The sequence below is a fragment of the Gouania willdenowi genome (assembly GCF_900634775.1).
Source record: "Gouania willdenowi chromosome 24 unlocalized genomic scaffold, fGouWil2.1 scaffold_320_arrow_ctg1, whole genome shotgun sequence".
Taxonomy (NCBI): domain Eukaryota; kingdom Metazoa; phylum Chordata; class Actinopteri; order Blenniiformes; family Gobiesocidae; genus Gouania; species Gouania willdenowi.
The window spans coordinates 4,205,266-4,231,015 of record NW_021144848.1 but is presented as its reverse complement, the minus strand read 5'-3'; the positions used below and the strand labels follow the sequence as shown (position 1 = coordinate 4,231,015).

Sequence of the window (25,750 nt, the reverse complement as noted above, 5' to 3'; positions counted from 1 at the left end):
TCTATGTGTGCGTGTGTGTCTATGTGTGTGTGTGTCTATGTGTGCGAGTGTGTGTGTGTCTATGTGTATCTATGTGTGCGTGTGTCTATGTGTGTGAGTGTGCGTGTATGTGTGCGTGTGTGTATGCGTGCGGTGCGTGTGTGTGTTTGTGTGTGTGTGTGTGCGTGTATGTGTGTGTCTATGTGTGTGTGTAGCTGTGTGTGTGTCTATGTGTGTGTGTGTGTGCGTGTATGTGTGTGTCTATGTATGCGTGTGTGTCTATGTGTGTGTCTATGTGTGTGTGTGCGTGTATGTGTGTGTGTGTGTGTCTATGTGTGCGTGTGTGTCTATGTGTGTGTCTATGTATGCGTGTGTCTATGTGTGTGTGTGTGTCTATGTGTGTGTGTGCGTGTATGCGTGTGTCTATGTGTGTGTGTCTATGTGTGCGTGTGTGTCTATGTGTGTGTGTGTCTATGTGTGCGAGTGTGTGTCTATGTGTGCGTGTGTGTCTATGTGTATCTATGTGTGCGTGTCTATGTGTGTGTGTGTGTGCGTGTATGTGTGCGTGTGTGTATGCGTGCGGTGCGTGTGTGTGTTTGTGTGTGTGTCTATGTGTGTGTCTATGTGTGTGTGTCTATGTGTGTGCGTCTATGTGTGTGTGTGTGTGTATATGTGTGTCTATGTGTGTGTGTGTGTCTTTGTGTGTCTACGTGTGTGTGTGTGTCGATGTGTGCTTGTGTGTTTGTGTGTGTGTGTGTCTGTGTGTGCGTGTGTGTGTGTGCGTCTGTGTGTGCGTGTGTGTCTATGTGTGTGTGCGTGTGTCTGTGTGTGTGTGTCTATGTGTGTGTGTCTATGTGTGTGCGTGTGTCTGTGTGTGTGTCTATGTGTGTGTGTGTCTATGTGTGTGTGTCTATGTGTGCGTGTGTCTATGTGTGTGTGTCTATGTGTGTGTCTGTGTGCATGTGTGTCTATGTGTGTGTGTGTCTATGTGTGCGAGTGTGTGTCTATGTGTATCTATGTGTGCGTGTGTGTCAATGTGTGTGTCTATGTGTGTGTGTGCGTGTATGTGTGTGTGTGTCTATGTGTATCTATGTGTGCGTGTGTGTCTATGTGTGTGTGTGTCTATGTGTGCGAGTGTGTGTCTATGTGTATCTATGTGTGCGTGTGTGTCTATGTGTGTGTGTGTCTATGTGTGTGTATGTATCTATGTGTGCGTGTGTGTCTATGTGTGCGTGTGTGCCTATGTGTGCGAGTGTGCGTGTATGTGTGCGTGTGTGTATGCGTGCGGTGCGTGTGTGTGCGTGTGTGTCTATGTGTGTGTGTCAATGTGTGTCTATGTGTGTGTGTGCGTTTATGTGTGTGTGTGTGTGTGTCTATGTGTGCGTGTGTCTATGTGTGTGTGTGTGTGTGCGCGTGTATGTGTGTGTCTGTGTGTGTGTGTCTGTGTGTGTGTAGCTATGTGTGCGTGTGTGTTTATGTGTATGTGTGTCTATGTGTGTGTCTATGTGTGCGTGTGTCTATGTGTGCGTGTGTCTATGTGTGCGTGTGTGTCTATGTGTGTGTGTCAATGTGTGTGTATGCGTGTATGTGTGTGTGTCTATGTGTGTGTGTGTGTCTTTGTGTGTCTACGTGTGTGTGTGTGTCTATGCGTGCGTGTGTGTTTGTGTGTGTGTGTGTCTGTCTATGTGTGTGTGCGTGTGTGTCTGTGTCTGTGTGTCTATGTGTGTGTCTGTGTGTCTATGTGTGTGTCTATGTGTGCGTGTGTGTCTATGTGTGTGTGTCAATGTGTGCGTCTATGTGTGTGTCTATGTGTGCGTGTGTGTCTATGTGTGTGTGTCAATGTGTGCGTGTGTGTTTGTGTGTGTGTCTGTGTGTGCGTGTGTGTCTATGTGTGCGTGCGTGTGTGTGTCTATGTGTGCGTGTGTCTGTGTGTGTGTCTATGTGTGTGTGTCTATGTGTGCGTGTGTCTATGTGTGTGTGTCTATGTGTGTCTGTGTGCATGTGTGTCTATGTGTGTGTCTATGTGTGCGTGTGTGTCTATGTGTGTGTGTCAATGTGTGTCTGTGTGCATGTGTGTCTATGTGTGTGTCTATGTGTGCGTGTGTGTCTATGTGTGTGTGTCAATGTGTGTGTCTATGTGTGCGTGTGTCTATGTGTGTGTGTGTCTATGTGTATCTATGTGTGCGTGTGTGTCTATGTGTGTGTGTGTCTATGTGTGCGAGTGTGTGTCTATGTGTATCTATGTGTGCGTGTGTGTCTATGTGTGTGTGTGTGTGTCTATGTGTGTGTGTGTCTATGTGTGTGTGTGTGTGTCTTTGTGTGTCTACGTGTGTGTGTGTGTGTGTGTCTATGTGTGCGTGTGTGTCTGTGTGTGCGTGTGTGTCTATGTGTGTGTGCACGTGTGTCTGTGTGTGTGTTTTAAACCTATTATACCTATGGATAATTAAAAGTAAAATGCTGAATTGAAAAGAGTAAAAGAGAATATAAATTATAAAAACTAAATTTCCAGATTACTATTTTCCTAACTGTGGCATTTGAAAATAGAATAAAACTTAGTGAATACATGAAAGAAAGGCGTTGTTTTATTTTGAAACAGTGCGCCCAAGTTCAAAGGCTCTTATTTTGAAAATCCCTGAGGTTCCTGCCGCTGTACTCTGAACGGAAGCAGAAGAAGAAGCAGCTCCCTCTGTCTTCCAGGTGAGTAGTTCTAAAGCGGTGTAAACCCGGTCCAAACCCGCTGTGGGTCGGTTCTTAGCGGCTTTACATATTATACTGATGTGTCGGCTCACTGCTTTTGTTGTTTTTCTGAGCTTTACCGAACAATGACGTCATTGAGGGGTCATTTTTTTCACAATGTTATCCGATCGAGTTTTTCAGAATAAAAGCCCTGTATGTCCTGTGGTTTATGTACGTCGGTGTTGTGACATGAATTCCAGTCTTAGTGTGTACTGACATAAATCTGTGTCATGTTTAAACTTCGGTTAATGTTGACTCACGTGCTTGTAGCTGCTCTACAGACAACCAGGCTCTTATTTTGGAGGTTTTGCGGCCTGCCCCTGAACCTCCGGGCTAACGGAGGCTAATGGAGGCTAGCGGTATCGAACTGGACTAGAACCGATCACACACACCATCAGAGGAGGTGGTATCGATGCTCTCTGTGGTGTAACGGAGTAGTAACGGAGTAGTAACGGAGTAGTTGGCGTTTAATACGATTACTAAAGAGTCAGAGATGATCAGAGGTGTAAATAACAGTGATATATTTTACTCAAGTTACAAGTACAAGTTAGTCGCTTTTAAAATACTCAAGTACAAGTAAAAAGTAGCTAAATTAAATAGTACCCAAAGAGAAGCCCTATAGTATGGTGGCTGGGAAGTGTCAGGTGAATGCATTTTCAGAAACGAACACAAATGCAAACAGGTCACAACAGAAGTGTTTCCGACGGACCGGTATTACAGTTGGACAGTCGGACGGGTATTATGATATGATAACCTGATATGAAAAATATAAGAGTATCCTAATCAACTTTCACTTACTTTCATACGCGTTTCGATGTGTTCTTCTTCTTCTTCTCTGTTCTGGTGGGTTAAAAACATCTGCCAGAAACGTGTCCGTCGGAAACACTTCCGTTGCGGAAACCCGGTGGCCGGGAAGTGTCAGGTGAATGCATTTACAGAAAAGAACACAAATGCAAAAAGGTCACAACACGAATGCAAAATGACTACAATGGAAGTGTTTCCATAGAAAATATCCCATTGTTTCCTATGTCACTATCGACAGGCATTTTCGACTTGTGCGTCTATTTTGTGGGATCGTGCAAGTCTCAGCTAAATCGTGTCCTGCATCGTGAAGTATATATAGTGTAGTGTACATGGTGTAGTGTACATGGTGTAGTGTACATGGTGTAGTGTACATGGTGTACAGTAGTATACATGGTGTAGTGTACATGGTGTAGTGTACATGATGTACAGTAGTATACATGGTGTAGTGTACATGGTGTAGTGTACATGGTGTAGTGTACATGGTGTACAGTAGTATACATGGTGTAGTGTACATGGTGTAGTGTACATGATGTACAGTAGTATACATGGTGTAGTGTACATGGTGTACAGTAGTATACATGGTGTAGTGTACATGATGTACAGTAGTATACATGGTGTAGTGTATATGGTGTAGTGTATATGGTGTAGTGTACATGGTGTAGTGTATATGGTGTAGTGTACATGGTGTAGTGTACAGTAGTGTACATGGTGTAGTGTACATGGTGTAGTGTATATGGTGTAGTATACATGGTGTAGTATATATAGTGTAGTGTACATGGTGTAGTGTATATGGTGTAGTGTACATGGTGTAGTGTACAGTAGTGTACATGGTGTAGTGTACATGGTGTAGTGTACATGGTGTAGTGTACATGGTGTAGTGTATATGGTGTAGTATACATGGTGTAGTATATACAGTGTAGTGTACATGGTGTAGTGTACATAGTGTAGTATACATAGTGTTGTGTACATAGTGTAACTCGATACATCTTGAATCTCGATATATTGCCCAGCTCTACCCTAACCCTAAATGTGTATATGAAGCACATGTGTTTATTTAATATACTTACAGTTTATATACAAGTCAACACGTTGTATATTTACTGATAATTTCATGTTGCTTGTCTTTAAGTTAAGTTTTATTATATATGTTATTATAATTTCTCATACTCACTCATGTGGTTCTCTGGTATTCACTAATGACTTATTAGACACATTTATTACAGACTTTACATTATTTAACACTTTATAAACAGTGTATATTTATGGAGCTTGTGATTGGATGATTTTTCATGGTGACTTACGTGGTTCCTTCTGCTGTGGTAGACGTTAAAATATCAGTTATTAATCTAACAGAACGTGTAACTGTGTCACATCCTGATGGTCTTTATGAAGATAAACTCTATGTTATATTTTATAACGTATTTACACCAGTTCTTAGTTTTTATCATCAGAACGTCTTCATTATCATCTCTGTTCTGTTGTTTCTGGGTTTGTTGCTGATGTCAGCACTAATCTCGCGAGAACCCAGGCTACTTCAGATGGCAGTTCTCGTGAGGCTAGTGAGGGCGTTCAGTTTTGTGAGGCATCTTTTATTTATTACATTAAAATATGGGATATTTACGGGAAAATAGTAATACGGGAAGATGGCGGGAAAGAGGGGTAAAATACTGGAGTTTTCCGGCCAAAACGGGATACTTGACAGGTATGGTGTAGTGTATATGGTGTAGAATACATGGTGTAGTATCTGTGGTGTAGTGTACATGGTGTAGTGTACATGGTGTAGTATCTATAGTGTAGTATATATAGTGTAGTGTACATGGTGTAGTGTACATGGTGTAGTATATATAGTGTAGTGTACATGGTGTAGTATATATAGTGTAGTGTACATGGTGTAGTGTACATGGTGTAGTATATATAGTGTAGTGTACATGGTGTAGTATCTATGGTGTAGTGTACATGGTGTAGTATATATAGTGTAGTGTACATGGTGTAGTATCTATAGTGTAGTGTACATGGTGTAGTATACATGGTGTAGTGTACATGGTGTAGTGTACATGGTGTAGTATCTATAGTGTAGTATATATAGTGTAGTGTACATGGTGTAGTGTACATGGTGTAGTGTACACCAATTACAATATTTCTTTCAATAGATTCTTCAAAGAACAGGAAAAACCAGAAAACAATGATGAACTTCATTGGTGTTCTTATATATACACTATAAATAATTTAAAAAAACACTTTGGTGATTTATAATTAAGTTTTATAAGTCGATTTTCCTCATTTTTGAAGTATTTCTTTCAATAGCTTCTACAAAAAAAACACAAGAGAAAGGGAGGTCACACATTGAAAGAAAATGTTGTTCAATGGTACCAGTCTGAGCACTGTATCTCAATTTTTGGCCAAGTTGTTTTTTATTTTTTTTGTGATGTCATGAACTTTGACCATTACTGATCTTTTTACTGGTAGGTCGTACAGCTTTGGTCCTACAAAATAAAAGACTCAACTTGAGATGAGCTTTTCATAATTGTAAGCATCAAACTTGTGCGATAAATATTCATAGAGATATGGAATTTTTTGTTTTTTTTTACACTTGACCCAACCTTGACCTTGGCCTTGTCCCTATGAGATGACATACGTGTCATTAATATTCTATAGGAGGAGTTCTATAAGAAAGAAAAATAACTCCTACAAATACATTTACGATTAAGGCTGTGCAATTAATCAAATTTTGATTACGATTTCAATTATTACGCTCAGCAATTACAAAAATAACATAATCAAGTAAAAACGAATATTTTATATATATATATATAAGAGCCTCAGGTATGAAAAACAGCACCAGGCCCTGACATGATACACGCCTACTGGCTTAAGAAAGTCACGGCACTCCACGAGTGCTTGGCAGCACAAATGAACCAGCTGCTGAGCGATGGGAATCACCCTGAATGGTTAACCGAAGGGCGCACAATCCTGATCCCTCAAAGGGTACAGCCCCATCCAACTATCTTCCAATAACCTGCCTCTCCACAACGTGGAAGCTCATGTCCAGCACCATAGCGGCTAAGATAAGCGGGCACATGGATCAATACATGAGCACAGCTCAGAAGGGGATCGGTAAAGATACCAGAGGTGCCAAACACCAGGTAGACAGAACAGTCGCTCGAGACTGCAGAACCCGACATACTAACCTGAGCACTGCCTGGATTGATTACAAGAAGGCCTACGACTCAATGCCACACCATCATTGATCATTGAATGCCTGGAGCTATACAACATCAACAGGACTCTAAGAGCCTTCATTGCAAACTCGATGAGGCTGTGGAAAACCACCCTTGAAGCCAATGGCAAGCCACTTGCACAAGTCTCCATCAAATGTGGCATATTCCAAGGAGACGCCCTGTCCCCACTGCTGTTCTGCATAGGTCTGAACCCCCTCAGCCAAATAATCAACAAGACTGGCTATGGATACCGACTCAGGAACGGGGCCACCATCAGTCACCTCCTCTACATGGATGACATCATGCTGTACGCTAAGAATGAGCGAGACATCGACTCACTGATCTATACCACCCGGATATACAGTGCAGACATTGGGATGTCATTCGGACTAGAGAAGTGTGGTTGATGGTGACTAAGAGAGGGAAGGTAGTCCCACAAGCAAATGACAACCTCGAAGAGGTGACAGGGAAAGCGGCTACGGCCAAATACCTCCAACAAGTAAGGCGTGTCCTAAGAAGCCAGCTCAATGGCAAGAACAAGTCCTGGGCAATAAACAGCTACGCCCTGCCAGTAATCAGATACCCTGCAGGAATAATAAGCTGGCCAAAGGATGGATACAGACCACAGATGTTAAGACGCGAAAGCTCCTAACCATGCACGGAGGGTTCCACCCCAAATCCAGCACCCTGAGACTGTACGCTAGCCGTAAGGAAGGAGGCCGAGGACTAGTGAGTGTGAGAGACACTATCCAGGATGAAACATCCAAGATCCATAAGTACATCAAAGACAAGACTCCAACAGATGATGTCCTCAGTGAGAGTCTCAGACAATGGGAAACAGAAGATGAGGTGCTGGAGGTTCCATCATGGGAGGACAAGCCCCTACTGAATTGGTGGATATCAGAAAATGGTACCAATGTCTAGACAGAGCTGGACTAAAGGACAGCACAGAGACACTCATCATGGCTGCACAGGAGCAGGCCTTGAGCACCAGAGCAATAGAGGCCCAGATCTACCACACCAGACAAGACCCCAGGTGTAGACTGTGCAAAGAGGCCAATGAGACAATCCAGCACATAACTGCAGGGTGTAAGATGCTGGCAGGGAAAGCTTACATGGAGCTCCATAACCAAGTGACTGGTATAGTGTACAGGAACATCTGTGCAGAGTATGGGCTGGAAACCCCAAGGTCAAAGTGGGAAACACCTCCAAAGGTGGTAGAGAATGACCGAGCTAAGATCCTGTGGGACTTCCAGATACAGACGGACAGAATGGTAATGGAGAACCAACCAGACATTGTGGTGTCTGCAGAGGAAAGCCGTTGTGGTTGTCATAGCAACACCGAGCGACCTCAACATCAGGAAAAAGGAACACGAGAAACTAGAGAAATACCAGGGGCTCAGAGAAGAGTTGGAGAAGGTCTGGAGGGTGAAGGCATCAGTGGTGCCTGTGGTCATTGGGGCAGTGACTCCCAAACTGGAGGAGTGGCTCCAGCAGATCCCAGGAAATACATCAGACATCTCAGTCCAGAAAAGTGCAGTTTTAGGAACAGCAAAGATACTGAAGAACCCTCAAGATCTCAGGCCTCTGGTAGAGGACCTGAGCTTGGAGGAAAAAAGAGACGGCCCACGGAGGGTGAGGAAGAGATTATATATATATATATATATTAATCCAATTATACATGTATTTTATTTGCTAAATAAAACAAATGTCCACAATTGAATATATCTACAAAGAATGAAACTTGGTACACTCAAGAAAAAATTATTATTAATACTAACTTTGAGTTGATTAATAAACTCCTCTGCCACGCCCCTCTCTAAGCTAAAGCTAAAGTTAGCCTAGCCTGCAGGCTAACGGTAGGAAAGTTGTTGCTAGCGCTCTGAAACATAGCAGGACAATTTGCAGCTAAAACACTGGTAACAGACAAAACAAGTCAAATTCTGTGATATTGAACAGTTTGTGTTTGATGATGAAGATCTAGAGCAGGGATTCTCAACTGGTGGGTCGGGGACCTGTACTGGGTGGGTTGCGGACAACTGGTCAAAAATAAATGAATACTTAATATCTCTCATGTTGGACTTGTCTTTTATTTTGAAATAAACTTTTCTTTTGACAGGCATGCTGTGAAATGTATGTTACACAGGAAAATATATAGATTTATGTTTTAAAAAAGATTATATACATGTTTTCAACAGCTATTTTAGAAAGAATTACTTTGGTTGGTTGAATTCTAAAAAAAACGGGGTCACGATTTAATGACATGGTAAAATGTGGGTCCCAAGGTGACCCACCAGTTGAGAACCACTGATCTAGAGCAAAGTGAATGTACTTGGTTTTAGTGTTTGAAGGATTTTATTTGTTTACAGAATAGATTTTACACTGTTTTGTATTAAAAATAAATAACATTTTGTGTACAAATAATGGTTTGAATCATCTTGCTTGATTTATTTGTAAAATGGTGCTGACCGTGCGTTGCTGACTGCGTTGCTGACCGTGCGTTGCTGACTGTATGTTGCTGACCGTGCGTTGCTGACTGTATGTTGCTGATCGTGCATTGCTGACTGTATGTTGTGGACCTTGCGTTGCTGACCGTGTGTTGCTGACCGAGTGTTGCTGACTGTATGTTGCTGACCGTGCGTTGCTGACTGTATGTTGCTGACCGTGCGTTGCTGTCTGTATTTTGCGGACCTTGCGTTGCTGACCGTGTGTTGCTGATTGTGCGTTGCTGACTGTATGTTGCTGACCGCGTGTTGCTGACCGAGCGTTGCTGACCGTATGTTGCTGACTGTATGTTTCTGACCGTTTGTTGCTGACCGTGTGTTGCTGACCGTGCGTTGCTGACTGTATGTTGCTGATCGTGCATTGCTGACCGTGCGTTGCTGACTGTATGTTGCTCTGTCGTCAGGGCGATGGCGAGGCTGAGCCACAGCGACCACGTCCTCCAGCAGCTCAACAACCAGCGTGAGTGGGGTTTCCTGTGCGACTGCCTCATCGCCATCGGAGACTTCTACTTCAGAGCTCACAAAGCCGTGCTGGCCGCCTGCAGCTCCTACTTCAGGATGATGTTCATTCGTGACCAGCAGGGGGCCACGCGCCTCGACCTGAGCAATGTTCAGATCAGCGCTGAGTGCTTCGACCTGATCCTACAGCTGATGTACCTGGGCCGCATCGCCGTGGGCAGCTATGAGTTCCAGGAGCTGAAGGCGTCCATGTCCTACCTCCAGATGTACTACATCCCTGACTCACTGGACGACCTCAGGGACCTGCGTAGCTCCGCCCTCAGCCCCTCCTCCTCCTCCTCCACCTCTACCGCTGCCGTTGGAGGGAAGATGATGTTTGGAGTTCGAATGTTTGAGCAGCAGCGACTCTCCGCCCCGGAGGCGGAGTCTGTGGCAAAGGTTGTTAGCAGCAGTGCCGCCCGCCCCGCCCCCACCAAACAGGCTGAAGAGGCCACACCCTCTCTGGTTGCTGCACTGCCGCTTATGGACAGTGGCGGCGAGCAGCCGTGTGACCTTAGGAAGAGGTCGTCGGGCCGAAGCTCCGCCCTCAAAGAGCGCCCGCGCTTTGGCCGCACGTTCACGTGTGACGACTGTGGATTTGTGTTTAGCTGTGAGAAACTGCTGATCGAGCACATCCTGACCTGCACCAACCGTAAGGCCCTCCCCCCCCCGCTCCCGCACGCCCACGACCACGACGACTCCAGCAAAGCCGAGAGCTCCGCCTCCGACAGCGCCGAGGAGCACCGGGCCGACTGGCTGGAGGCCAAGGACCACCTGGACATCCAATCAGTCGCCGCGGGAACGGACGGCGAGGCCGCGCCCACCCTGAGCATCAAGACAGAGCCTGAGGAGGAAGGGGCTCCAGAGGAGGGCGGGGCCTTAGAGGCAGACTCGCACCAATCCAAAGACTCTCTGTGGGACTACGATCCAGGACCAGGACGGTCCGGTCTGGACTACGAGGGCCGCACGGCGAGCAGCAGCGACTCAGGGGTTCCCGCCAAGCTGAGACGCCTCAAAGAAGAGGCGGGGGTGCCCTGTGAACTGTGTGGGGTGGAGCTAAGCGAGGACAGGTCCGCCCACTATCTGTCTAACCACATGAGCCACATGTGTGCGTGCGGCCGCTGCGGCCAGGTGCTGATCAAAGGGCGCCAGCTGCTGGAACACGCCGAGCGCTGCGGCGACACGCACGAGTCTGACTCCCACGGCGAGGATGACGCGTCATTGGGGGAGGAGCCTCAGGGCCCTGAGGGGTCGGAGCTGTCGTGCCCTCACTGCGGCCTGCTCTTGCAGAGCGACGGTGCCGCCCTGGAGCACGCCCTCACCTGCCCAGACCATGACCCTTTCCGCCCGGCGCCCACCGAGGACGAGCCCGACCATCGCCGCAAACATTTCTGCAGCATCTGTGGGAAAGGCTTCTTCCAGCGCTGCCACCTGCGGGAGCACTACACCGTACACACCAAGGAGAAACAGTTCAGCTGCTCCACCTGTGGGAAGCAGTTCCTGCGTGAGCGCCAGCTCCGCCTCCACACCGACATGCACCGGGGCATGGCACGCTACGTGTGCCCCGTGTGCGACCAGGGAACCTTCCTCAAGCATGACCACGTCCGTCACATGATCTCACACCTGTCGCCAGGGGAAACCATCTGCCAGGTGTGCTTCCAGATTTTCCCCAGTGGAGAACAGCTGGAGGCGCACATGGACGTGCACCTGTACATCTGCGGTGTGTGCGGCGAGAAGTTCCGCCTCCGGAAAGACATGCGGAGCCACTACAACAACACGCACACGCGCAGACTATAGTGACATCATCACTGAGGGGTGGGGCTTCACATCACTGATTCAACACACATGAAAACGTGTGTGTGTTTGTGTGTTTGTGTGTGTGTGTGTGTGTGTGTGCGTGTGTGCGTGTGCGTGTGTGTGTGTGTTGTCCCCTGCTGGTCACTGACCCACACTGGTAAACTATCAACCAGTACAGAACTCCAGTTAAACTGGCTCTAAATGACGTGTTTAGGCTCCGCCCCTCATCCATCTCACTGTCCAATGAGCTGAAACCAAAGAGACGATGGTCACAGATGGAAATGACCTCTCTGATTGGTGCCTTTACTGTCACGTGCTCTCACACTGATGCATGATGGGAAACTGATGCACCTTCACAACCAGAACCAGGACCAGTTTGTTCTGGTTTGGATTCAGTGTGTGAAAGAGAATCAATAAAGTCCTGAATGTGGACCAGAACCTGCTGCCTGGGCTCACCTTTGTTTGTTACTTTCAAAAATGAAAACGGTTTTCGGAAGTGTGTGTGTGTGTGTGTGTGTGTGTGTGTGTGTGTGTGTGTGTGTGTGTGTGTGTCTGTCTGTCTGTCTGTCTGTCTGTCTGTCTGTCTGTCTGTCTGTCTGTCTGTCTGTCTGTCTGTCTGTCTGTCTGTCTGTCTGTCTGTCTGTCTGTCTGTCTGTCTGTCTGTCTGTCTGTCTGTCTGTCTGTCTGTCTGTCTGTGTGTACACGATAACTTGAAAAGTTATGAACGGAAGAAAATATCTAGATATATATATCCTAATTAGAACACTGATGATGTCATCAACAGTGATGTCATCAGTGTACGATTGTGTACACAAATAGACACTCACACACAGACTGACCAACACACTACCAAAAAGCATTTTCGTTTTGGAACAGTGTCTCCATGGAGACGTATGGATCCGATCAGCAGTTTTAAAAAGTCTGCGCTAAACGAGTGCAGGTTTGTTTGTTTACTTTGTGGGTGTTGATGCTGACAAACAAACAACTACAAAGAGTGTAAATAAGCTGCAGACAGGATGGATAATTATTGTTTATAACGCTTATAAACAATCAGTGGTTGTAAACAGATAAACAACCATATCTGTTTTAAATAAACGTTCATTAATGTGCACGTAAACAAAGATCTGTCCTGTAGGGAAACCACTTCCTGTCCTCACGTGACCTCCTCTCCCCTGGGGGGGGGGGTAAGAGCACTAATGTTGAGCTGTTGCCATGGTAACAGAGAAACCAGCAGAGCTGAGAGTCCTCACGTGACCTCTGCAAAGCTGTGAGTCATGTGACCAGGGGATGCCTTTATTATGGTTCATCATTTATCAACTAATCAATCATTTCAGAAACTGATCGATCAGTAAAAACATGTTATAGATCACTGATTGATCAATAAAAACATGTTATAGATCACTGATCAATAAAAACATGTTATAGATCACTGATCAATAAAAACATGTTATAGATCACTGATCAATAAAAACATGTTATAGATCACTGATTGATCAATAAAAACATGTTATAGATCACTGATTGATCAATAAAAACATGTTATAGATCACTGATTGATCAATAAAAACATGTTATAGATCACTGATCAATAAAAACATGTTATAGATCACTGATTGATCAATAAAAACATGTTATAGATCACTGATTGATCAATAAAAACATGTTATAGATCACTGATTGATCAATAAAAACATGTTATAGATCACTGATCAATAAAAACATGTTATAGATCACTGATCAATAAAAACATGTTATAGATCACTGATTGATCAGAGGAAACTTCTCTAGACAGTTAAGTCTCCTCAGGCTGTGGAGTCACATGGTACAGAGCCGTTACCTGCTGTGACCTCATCAGAGCTGCATTCACTGACGGCTGGGTCATCTGAGGACACACACACACAGAACACTGCAGTAATCTGCTACATGTGTAAAAATAGAATGAATGAAAATGTAATGTTTAAAGTTGCCACATATTGGACTTTAACTGATTATAATGTGTTAATATAAAGGTAGTAACTGAGTATATATGGAGTTAATTATGTATATAAGTATATATTTATAAATTAATGATGTATATAAATTTATATTCGTAGTATATCAGTATATATTACTAAGTTTAAGTGAATAAATACCAGATGACTGTAGTTGTAACCAAGGCTACATAAAGTACAATTATTCTAAATATTATTTTATATATTGTATGCTGTTATTTCCCGCCATGTGAAGCCTTTGTTCTCAAAGCGCTCCCGGTACCTCAGATGACCCTGTGCTGCATTCACTGTCAGCCCGGAAATCTCACTACAGGAGTTTAGTGTTTAGCACAAAGGCTGACATTAGGTCCAACACAAGGCAGACAGAAGTAGAACTAGGACCAGGACCAGAACCAGAACAAGAACCAAAACCAGAACTCTAACCAGAATTAGGACCAGAACTATAAATAAAACCAGAACCGGAACTGGAACTGGAACCAGAACTAGGACTAGGACTAAAACCAAAACCAGAAGTAGGGCCAGAACTAGAAATAAAACCAGGACCAGAATCAGAACCAGAACTAGAACCAAAACCAGAACTCTAACCAGAATTAGGACCAGAACTATAAATAAAACCAGAACCGGAACCGGAACTGGAACTGGAACCAGAACTAGGACTAGGACTAAAACCAAAACCAGAAGTAGGGCCAGAACTAGAAATAAAACCAGAACTAGAACCAGAACCAGAACCAGAACTAGGACTAGAACCAGAACCAGAACTAGGACTAGAACCAAAACCAGAACCAGAATTAGGACCAGAACCAGAACTAAAACCAGAACTAGAACCAGAACTAGGACTAGAACCAAAACCAAAACCAAAACCAGAACCAGAATTAGGACTAGAACCAAAACCAGAAGTAGGGCAAGAACTAGAAATAAAACCAGAACTAGAACTAGGACTAGAACCACAACCAGAACCAGAACTAAAACCAGAACTAGAACCAGAACTAGGACTAGAACCAGAAGTAGGACTAGAACCAGAACTAGGACTAGAACCAAAACCAGAACCAGAAGTAGGACCAGAACCAGAATTAGGACTAGAACCAAAACCAGAAGTAGGGCCAGAACTAGAAATAAAACCAGAACTAGGACTAGAACCAAAACCAGAACCAGAACCAGAATTAGGACTAGCACTAGAACCAGAAGTAGGACCAGAACTAGAACTAGAACTGGAACCAGGACCAGAACCATAACTAGGACTAGAACCAAAACCAGAACTAAAACCAGAATTAGGACCAGAACTAGAAATAAAACCAGAAATAGAACCAGAACTAGGACTAGAACCAGGACCAGAACCAGAACCAGAACTAGGACTAGAACCAAAACCAGAACCAGAACCAGAACCAGAATTAGGACTAGAACCAGAATTAGGACTAGAACCAAAACCAGAAGTAGGGCCAGAACTAGAAATAAAACCAGAACTAGGACTAGAACCAAAACCAGAACCAGAACCAGAATTAGGACTAGCACTAGAACCAGAATTAGGACTAGCACTAGAACCAGAAGTAGGACCAGAACTAGAACTAGAACTGGAACCAGGACCAGAACCATAACTAGGACTAGAACCAAAACCAGAACTAAAACCAGAATTAGGACCAGAACTAGAAATAAAACCAGAAATAGGACTAGAACCAGGACCAGAACCAGAACCAGAACTAGGACTAGGACTAGAACCAAAACCAGAACCAGAACCAGAACCAGAATTAGGACTAGAACCAGAATTAGGACTAGAACCAAAACCAGAAGTAGGGCCAGAACTAGAAATAAAACCAGAACTAGGACTAGAACCAAAACCAGAACCAGAACCAGAATTAGGACTAGCACTAGAACCAGAATTAGGACTAGCACTAGAACCAGAACTAGGACCAGAACCAGAACTAGAACTAGAACTAGAACTGGAACTAGAACTAGAAATAAACCCAGAACCGGAACTAGATCTACAACCAGAACTAGAACCAAGACTTAAGCACAGAGATATGAAGAACAAATAAAATGCTTCCATCAAACGTCCTGATGAATGGTTGCTATGACAACGGTGAGGATGCTGCACACTGCTTTGTTCCTGCTGTTGATCAATCACTACTTTATAATCAATCATGTGATCATATATTAATATCTGTGTATTTGATCTGATGATGTTTTTATTGATCTTTTTCTAATAATGATGATGATGATGATGTGTTGGGCGGGGTGCACGTGCACGTCTCCCAGGCAGAGCGTGCACGTGCAGTGTGAGAGGATTCAAAAACAAACAAACTTTCTCCGTGCGTGTGCACGTGATGCTGCTATTGGTCGGAATGCATCGCGCTCGTGCCCGCGCCTCCCTCACCTTTCCTCCAGTTCATGCGCGCTCCCGGGGTTCAGTGGGTTCACTGTGACACCGCTGACTCGTAGCTCCGCCCCCTCACAGCCACGCACCCCGCCAACAGCCAATGGCGTCGCGGCCACGTCTCGATCACGCACCGCCTCGTCGCTGATTGGCTGAGCCCTGCTACACCTTAGCCTGTGATTGGTTCCGTGTTACCACCGCCACATGCACGGCTCTCTGTTTTTATTCTGCCGCGCGGCGCGGAGCGGGACTCACACCGAGCCGAACCAGGACAGACACAACCACGGACCGGTGCCCGGTGCTCCTCCGCTCAGCGTCCGGCTGTAGGTGAGTCTGTCCGGGACCCGGGGCCGGGGTGGTGACCCGGTCCGTTACAGACACAGACTGTCAGTTACTGTCTGTTTAAATCAAAACTGTGTGTTATCAGTGTGACATGTGTTCACACTCAAATAATATTAAATAATAATAATATTAAAAATAGCAACATTTGTGATGTACAAAACAATAAAATAGCACAAAACTAAAGTTTCATTATATATATAAAGAATAATGAAGTTATTATAGCAGGAAATGTTATTTACATTTACGTATGTATAGATACAGACATTAATGTGGTGACACTGTAGGGTCACAGGATGTGTCTGTGAGTATGTTAATAGTCTCACATCACACATACACACACATCACATCTCACACACACATCACACATACACACACATCACATCTCACACACACACACACACACACACACAGGGAATTGAACCCTGACCCTCTGTGACCTTTAGGGGCTCTTTGTCTGCACCTGAACGCACCGCTGCTGTCCCCGTGCTGCGTTCAGGTGCCTGCTGTGCTTTTGTGTGTTTTTTCTGCTCCGTCTCGGGGTGAATGGGTGCACGCAGGGGGGGGGGGGGGCTGGGCTTGGCGGTGTTTTTATGGGAGGATTAGGGAGGATCCTGGTCCATCTTCCTCCTCCTCCTCCTCTTCCTCACTTCACTGAGCAGCAGCAGCAGCTCTTTGTCCTCATCTCACCCCCTCCCCCTCCCCCTCTGTGATGCGTTCATGGTGCTGTTGGTCCACACAGACAAAGCAGCAAAGCTGGGTGATGTGCACGGTGTGTTCAGGAGCGTGGGACATCACAGACCTCCTGTTAGTACAACATGTCCCATTGAATCAATATTATTTACAGTCAGGGAGCAGATGGCGGCCATCTTTAATGGGTCACATTATTGTTCTCGTCTCCTTCACTGGTATGATATCTGAACCTTTGTTTGGATGTAAAATCACTTACACGTTAGTTACACATTAATTACACGTTAGTTACACACATTAGTTACACATTAGTTCCATGTTAGTTGCACATTAGTTACATAATAGTTACACATTAGTTACACGTTAGTTACACATTCAATACATAATAGTTACACGTTAGTTACACAGGTTAGTTACACACGTTAGTTACACATTAGTTACACACATTAGTTACACATTAGTTGCATGTTAGTTACACATTAGTTGCATAATAGTTACACATTAGTTACACGTTAGTTACACATTCATTACATAATAGTTACACGTTAGTTACACATTAGTTACACGTTAGTTACATAATAGTTACATAATAGTTACACGTTAGTTACACATTAGTTACACGTTAGTTACACATTAGTTACACACGTTAGTTACGCACATTAGTTACACGTTAGTTACATAATAGTTACACATTAGTTACACGTTAGTTGCATAATAGTTTCACATTAGTTACACACGTTAGTTACATAATAGTTACACATTGGTTCCACACGTTAGTTACACATTCATTACATAATAGTTACACGTTAGTTACACATTAGTTACACGTTAGTTACATAATAGTTACATAATAGTTACACGTTAGTTACACATTAGTTACACGTTAGTTACACATTAGTTACATAATAGTTACACATTAGTTACACACGTTAGTTACGCACATTAGTTACACGTTAGTTACATAATAGTTACACATTAGTTACACGTTAGTTGCATAATAGTTTCACATTAGTTACACACGTTAGTTACACACGTTCGTTACACACGTTAGTTGCACATTAGTTACTCATTAGTTACATAATAGTTACATATTAGTTACACACGTTAGTTACACATTAGTTACACATTAGTTACACGTTAGTTACATAATAGTTACACGTTAGTTACAGGTTAGTTACATAATAGTTACACGTTAGTTACACATTAGTTACACGTTAGTTACACACGTTAGTTACACATTAGTTACATGTTAGTTACATAATAGTTACACGTTAGTTACATATTAGTTACACTTTAGTTACATATTAGTTACATATTAGTTACACGTTAGTTACATAATAGTTACACATTAGTTACACACGTTAGTTACACACGTTAGTTACACATTAGTTACATAATAGTTACACGTTAGTTACATATTAGTTACACGTTAGTTACATAATAGTTTCACATTAGTTACACGTTAGTTACATAATAGTTTCACATTAGTTACACGTTAGTTACATAATAGTTTCACATTAGTTACACGTTAGTTACATAATAGTTACACGTTAGTTACATATTAGTTTCACATTAGTTACACGTTAGTTACATATAAGTTACGTAATAGTTACACATTAGTTACATAATAGTTACACACATTAGTTACATAATAGTTACACATTAGTTACATAATAGTTACACATTAATAACACGTTAGTTACATAATCGTTACACGTTAGTTACACGTTAGTTACATAATAGTTACACGTTAGTTGCATAATAGTTACACATTAGTTATACGTTAGTTACATAATAGTTACACGTTAGTTACATATTAGTTACACGTTAGTTACATAATAGTTACACATTAGTTACATGTTAGTTACATAATAGTTACACGTTAGTTACATAATAGTTACACGTTAGTTACATATTAGTTACACGTTAGTTACATATTAGTTTCACATTAGTTACACATTAGTTACATAATAGTTACGTAATAGTTACACATTAGTTACACACATTAGTTACATAATAGTTACACACATTAGTTACATAATAGTTACACGTTAGTTACACATTAGTTACACGTTAGTTACACATTAGTTACACGTTAGTTACATAATAGTTACACATTAGTTATACGTTAGTTGCATGATAGTTACACGTTAGTTACACGTTAGTTACACATTAGTTATACGTCAGTTACATAATAGTTACACGTTAGTTACACATTAGTTACACGTTAGTTACACATTAGTTACACGTTAGTTACATAATAGTTACACATTAGTTACATAATACTTACACGTTAGTTACACACGTTAGTTACCAGTCACAGACCAATCCAAATCAAACTATCTTTAAACCAGTTTAAAACCAGTGTGAATGTGACCAACTGTTGAACCAATGTGAAGCAGTGTTTGTTTGGAGGTGACTTTTAACCTCTGGCCTCAGGGCGTGGTCGGACCATGAAGCAGACGGCGTGGGTGGAGCATCATGACCTGGAGGCGGCCGAGGCTCTGGTCAGCATGAGCTTCTGGGGTCAAAGGTCGCACAAGCCCCGCCCCCTAACCCCGACGTCCGACTCCTGCGATTCCATGCAGCTGCAGGTCGAGGGGGCCGACGCCCCCAAAGACCTGATCGCCCTGTCGTCCCTGGTGAGAGAGTAACAGGAGGTAGTATGTGTGGCTTGCTCTGTGATGCCACTGACGCCATGTTTGTTTGTCTCAGTGCATGACTCCACCCCACAGTCCTAGCCCCGCCCCCAAAGCCTCCACGCCTGACTCCACCCTCAGTACGTGCTCAGACGTTCCGCCTAGCCGTGCCAACACCACCAGCGTGATCCGCCACACTGCCGATAGGCTAAGCCCCAAGACTCCGCCCACAAAGGAGGGGCTGACCCCACCCTCATCGTCTCCCATTACCCGGCCCCCCCCCACTGCTCTGTCAAGTGATCCCAGTGAGCGGGAACTCCGGGATAATCTCCGCCTTCGTCCAGGCTCCACCCCCCAGCTTTGGTCGCTCCCTTCTGGTTGGCGGAGCCGTGCCGCAGGGCACCGTCATGTTTGTGGTCCCCCAGGCCTCCGTCACCACGACGACGCACGGCTCTCAGACCGTCATGACCCTGGGGAGCACCAAGCTCCTCCCCCTGGCCCCTGCCCCCGTCTATCTGCCCTCAGGTGTGACCACCAGTGGCTCTGCCCCCTCCCCACAGGTCGACTTCTCACGCAGACGCAACTACGTGTGCACGTTCCCCTCGTGCACGAAGACGTACTTTAAGAGTTCACACCTGAAGGCTCACCTACGCACACACACAGGTAACACAACTACACACCTACACACACACACACACACACACACACACACACACACACACGCACACACACACAGGTATCACAACTACACACCTACACACACACACACAGGTATCACAACTACACACACACACACAGTTAACACACCTACACAGACACACACACACAGGTAACACAACTACACGCACACACACACAGGTAACACAACTACACACACAAACACACACACACACAGGTAACACAACTACATGCCTACGCACACACACAGGTAACACACTTACACACACACACACACAGTTAACACACCTACACAGACACACAAACACACACACACAAAGGTAACACAACTACACACCTACGCACACACACAGGTAACACAACTACACACACACACAGGTAACACAACTACACACACACAGGTAACACACACACAGGTAACACAACTACACACACACACACACACAGTTAACACACCTACACACACACACAGTTAACACACCTACACACACACACACACAGGTAACACACCTACACAGACACACAAACACACACACACAAAGGTAACACAACTACACACCTACGCACACACACAGGTAACACAACTACACACACAGGTAACACAACTACACACACACACACAGGTAACACACACACAGGTAACACAACTACACACACACACAGGTAACACACCTACACACACACACACACAGGTAACACACCTACACACACACACACAGTTAACACACCTACACAGACACACAAACACACACACACACACACACACAAAGGTAACACAACTACACGCCTACGCACACACACAGATAACACAACTACACACACACACAGGTAACACAACTACACACAGACACACACACACAGGTAATACAACTACACACACACAGATACACACACACACACACACAGGTGAGAAACAAATTGTGTAGTTATTAGTGTGTGTGTGTGTGTGTGTGTGTGTGCAGGTGAGAAACCGTTCAGCTGTCACTGGGACGGCTGTGATAAAAAGTTTGCTCGTTCTGATGAACTTTCCCGTCACCGCCGCACACACACCGGGGAGAAGAAGTTTGTGTGTTCCATCTGTGAGCGCCGCTTCATGCGCAGCGACCACCTGACCAAACACGCCCGCCGTCACATGACCACAAAGAGGGCGTCGTCCTGGATGGCCGAAACACGAGAGCTCACTAAGGGTGACGCCTCCAAAGGTGGAGCCAGAGCCACTGCGCTTCCTGTGGGCGTGGTGCTCACAAACTGAGGGAGGGGCGTGACCTCAGGGGGCCGACCTCGGACTTCAGGAGGCGGGGCCACATGCCTGCAGTCCAGCTGTAACTGGTTGATCCAATCAGGTTCTCCAGCATCGTTTACAGGACTCACCAATCACAGGGTCAGGAACATTCAGCTAGTCTCTGAGGGGGCGGGGCCTCGCTCAGGGGCCCACCCTCGCTCCACAATAACCAATCAGGATCAAGGTGCTGCCATAACGCCGTCTGAGCTGCACTCAGAGGAGATCTACTGAGCTCTTAACCAATCAGATCTTTGTAGAAACTTTATTGATCTTGTTGCTCAAAGCAATCACCTTTATTTATTATCGTCTGAGACGTGACTGACAGCCCTGCATCGACCACGCCCACCAGGCCCACGAACCAAGTTTGAAAACATGCACCTTACCTTTAATGAACACAAACAAGGTGTTAAAAAAAATGCACTTTTATTTCCCCCAAAATGTACGACTGACACATCCAACAGGAGCACCAACACATCCAACACATCCAACAGGAGCACCAACACATCCAACACATCCAACAGGAGCACCAACACATCCAACACATCCAACAGGAGCACCAACACATCCAACAGGAGCACCAACACATCCAACACATCCAACAGGAGCACCAACACATCCAACACATCCAACAGGAGCACCAACACATCCAACAGGAGCACCAACACATCCAACACATCCAACAGTGACCTATGCTGATGGTGCCTCCTGTTGGTTGGACAGAAGTTGAACCTATCTATGTTTCTAGATCTATGCTCTGAAGCACAAATGAAAGCTTTGTGTTGATGGTTGTGTGTATCTCAGGTGGCTGTAGTTTGACACCAGCCTCGTCTCGTCCCTGTTCTCTGACACTTTAGAAGCTCAGTAGGTCTCCTCTGGCGTCTCGCTCCGACCATCTCTCTCTCTCTCTCAGGACACTCCCTCCTCCTCTGACTCCTCCCCCTCTGATTGTCGCTCGCCACAGGACGGCGAGCGCGTCGCCGGCTGCTAATCTCTCACAGACAGAAACCTGACGCTGCACTGGATTTATGAAATCATGCTGGTTTTTGTATTCTCTCCATGTAAAAAGAATCTGTTTGTTTGCCAAAGCTTGTGTTTGTTTGTAAATATTGTACAGACTGACTCTATATGAATGTGACATGTGTTCATCACTGTGAGACTACCTACGCTCCTCCCATTGTTCCCATGGTGACACGTGTGCTGTTTCCATTGGCCCATAGTGTAGCCAATACAAATACCTCATCTTATTAAATGTTCTTATTGTATATCAGAATAATCCATTTATCAACGTCTGCCTGTAAAACACAACAAGACTTTTGTAATAAACCCTTATCATCTGTCACCTGTCTCTGATTTAATAATAATCATTTCATATTTACACAGTCACATTTGCTCTCTGTGTTCTAACCCAGGGGTTCTCAGCCTTGGGGTCAGGACCCCATTTGGGGTCCCGAGATACTGGGAGGGGGTCGCGACATGCCTTCAAGAAATTAAGTATTTTTTTTTTTAACAATTTGAGCCAAGTTTGATAGATTTTTACCATTTTTCTGCAACTTCATCAAACATCATATTTTAACCTATTTTCATCACTTTTCTTGCCATATTTTTTCACCTTTTAATGTATTTTTGCTACATTATATATATTATACTAATAAGTACTTATTGTTTCTACACCAAAAACCTGATGTGCACCTGATTTTAGTTTCAATATTTGTTTTATTTCTCCTTCAAACAATAAATAAAAGCGTGTTTAGTGAAAACTTGAATCAATAAAAATGGTTAGAAACATAATTAGAGGAATGTTATATTAATAAACATATACAGAATACTAAAAACAATCCAACTATATTTATTATTATCATTATTTATTTTGTACATTTTGATTTGATGACGACAGCTTCTTTCTGACGTCACGGTCACAACACCCTCGGCAACCAGCAGCCAATCAACAAGAGGAATGGCGGGAAACAGCGCCACCGCGAGGTTATTTTTAAAACATTATGAAACTGGGCTTTAAGCCTTTATTGTATATGTTTATGTATATGTTGTTCCATCCCTAGGGACAGTGATGACCAGGTGAGGTTAGAACCTAGAACCCTCTGATAACAAGCTCATCAGCTCTTTTTACATTCACTCAAACACATTTAAACAGTGATGAAAAAACACTGTTTTTACACAAACAACACTTGATAGTAAAGGCTTGAAAAATAAAAAATATCAATTTCACGATATATTGTGATTTTTTTGGTGCCGATTTTAAATCAATTTTTTTTTAATCGATTTTTTAGAAAAAAATTATTAGTGTTTTTTTTTATTTTCCTCATACCTTTCAGGTCAGTGACATAGAGTAATATGTTTGCACAGGCATTTTATTTTATTCCTATAAAAAAGGGAGTTTTTTCTTGTTCATGTGGATCTCGACTTCTTTCTTTTTAACTATAAACTCTATTTTTTTCTTCAGCGCTTTGATATGACTTTGTTGGAGTTTGCGCTTTATAAATAAAGTTGAATTGAATTGAACTCTGATCTGTTCAGATCAAACTGACACAAAAGGATACATTTGTACTTATTTTTGTGCATTGTCAGCAACTCAGGGTCCTTTATTCTTTATGTTCTCTCTTAAAGTGGTTACAATGCTTTCAATGTGTTGTCATGGTTACTGTTGTGTGTTCACCTTAATACTTCATTAGGTTGTGCACTCTGAATTAAATGAATACACCAAGTCAACAATTAACACACATGCCACTCTTTTTCTGGCTCCACCCCAAACATCACTTCCTCATACGTCATCAATACCTTTTCCTTGGAATCAGAGTTGACCTTAACATAAATGTATCTTTATTATTGTCATCATATCCTTGTCTAAAAGCGTAGATATTTTCTTTTATTTATGTATGTATTATTCTTTAAACAGCCTCACAACAAACAACCATGAAGCTTTAACATTTCCTTCTTTTTGTTTTTTAGAGCTCATATTACATCTCATATGGTATTGTTTCTTTCACCACAACATCATGGAACATCTGAGGTGTTTGTAGACCTCTATGTGTTTCTCTGACCCTGAGCGACCTCTAGTGGTGGTGGAGTGTAATCAACATTTTTATTCACTTTCCTCCTGTTCAGTCAATGTTGATTCTTCTTTGGTTTCATATTTCTTTACATGTGTTGTGTTAATGAGCTCCAGTTGGTGATTCCACCATGACTTGGTTTCCACTTTGTGTGTCGTGTTAAACTCTTGTTGAACTCCTACCGTGTCACCCACGCCAACTTTTGGCAACCAACTGGTATCCATGGCTTTACAGTATTTTCTACAGTTTTGTCCATACCAGGCCACCACACTTTAGTTCTGAGATGTTGTTTAGTTCCAACAATTCCTAAGTGTCCTTCATGAGCTCAGGAAAGTGCTTTAGCTCTGAGTTTTTCTGGCGATACACAGTGAGTCCCTCTGAGAACGATGTATTCTATTACACATAGCTCATTAGCAATGGGTGCATATGTTTAGCATTTATCAAAATGTCCATTTTCAATTGTTTTTCACACCTTTAACAACTCTGAGTCCATAGCAGAGGCTTCTTCAACCTCTCATACTAAGTGCTTTTGGAGTTGTTTACTTATTCTTCTGATTCATGATCATGAATATTTTGTGGTGCTGTATTGATAGTGAATCAGCAGTTCTGTTTTCCCACGATGTGCACCACTTTAAAGTCTAACAGTTGTAGTCTAAGAACCCATCTTTCTATCACATGGTTTTGACCTTTAGTTGTATATGACCTCTAATGTCTAGAGGTCAGATGTTCTACCATACACACATGGATGTAGTCTATCACATGCCCATACCAGTGCTAGAGCTACAGTCTGTTAGGTTATGACATACATAACACACTGGTACCTCTACAATATTCTGTTCCTGTATTAGCACTGCACCCAAACCTACTGGTCTTACATCTGCTGTGACTTTAGTTGGAGCTTCTTTGTTAAAGTACGCTAAGATACCTGCTATGGTTTAGCTCTGGTCTAAATATAAATGTAGTGTCTGTTAAAGGTCTCAGAGGTTCTGACAGTGGAACAAACTGTGGTATAAACCTACTGCTGAAGTCTACCAGTCCATGGAAGCTTCTCACCTCTGCAGCTTTGTTCTTCTCCCTGGTCTCCACCACAGCTCTCACTCTTTCCAAAGCCTTTGTGTGACAGTAATATTCCTATGAAAACAAGTCTGTTCATGTTAAACTG

The 25,750-nt window shown here is 43.5% G+C and overlaps 2 protein-coding genes across 2 annotated transcripts; both read left to right on the top strand.

The window, feature by feature from the left end:
• The first annotated feature begins 2,568 nt into the window (after positions 1-2,568).
• On the top strand, positions 2,569-11,974 carry zbtb1 (zinc finger and BTB domain containing 1). Its single transcript, XM_028440696.1, has 2 exons — positions 2,569-2,676; positions 9,646-11,974. The coding sequence occupies exon 2, from the start codon at positions 9,650-9,652 to the stop codon at positions 11,534-11,536; it is 1,887 nt and encodes a 628-aa protein (XP_028296497.1). The 5' UTR covers positions 2,569-2,676; positions 9,646-9,649; the 3' UTR covers positions 11,537-11,974.
• A 4,097-nt stretch (positions 11,975-16,071) lies between these two features.
• LOC114458302 (Krueppel-like factor 11) lies at positions 16,072-22,862 on the top strand. The gene is given in 5 exon segments (XM_028440699.1): positions 16,072-16,222; positions 19,364-19,566; positions 19,640-19,833; positions 19,835-20,226; positions 21,204-22,862. Coding segments are annotated over 4 exon segments (1,065 nt in total). The 5' UTR covers positions 16,072-16,222; positions 19,364-19,377; the 3' UTR covers positions 21,494-22,862.
• The last annotated feature ends 2,888 nt before the right edge of the window (positions 22,863-25,750 follow it).

What these genes read in the sequence shown, in the direction of transcription:
- zbtb1 (XM_028440696.1), top strand. Translation starts at nt 9,650, where the DNA reads ATGGCGAGGCTGAGCCACAGCGACCACGTCCTCCAGCAGCTCAACAAC.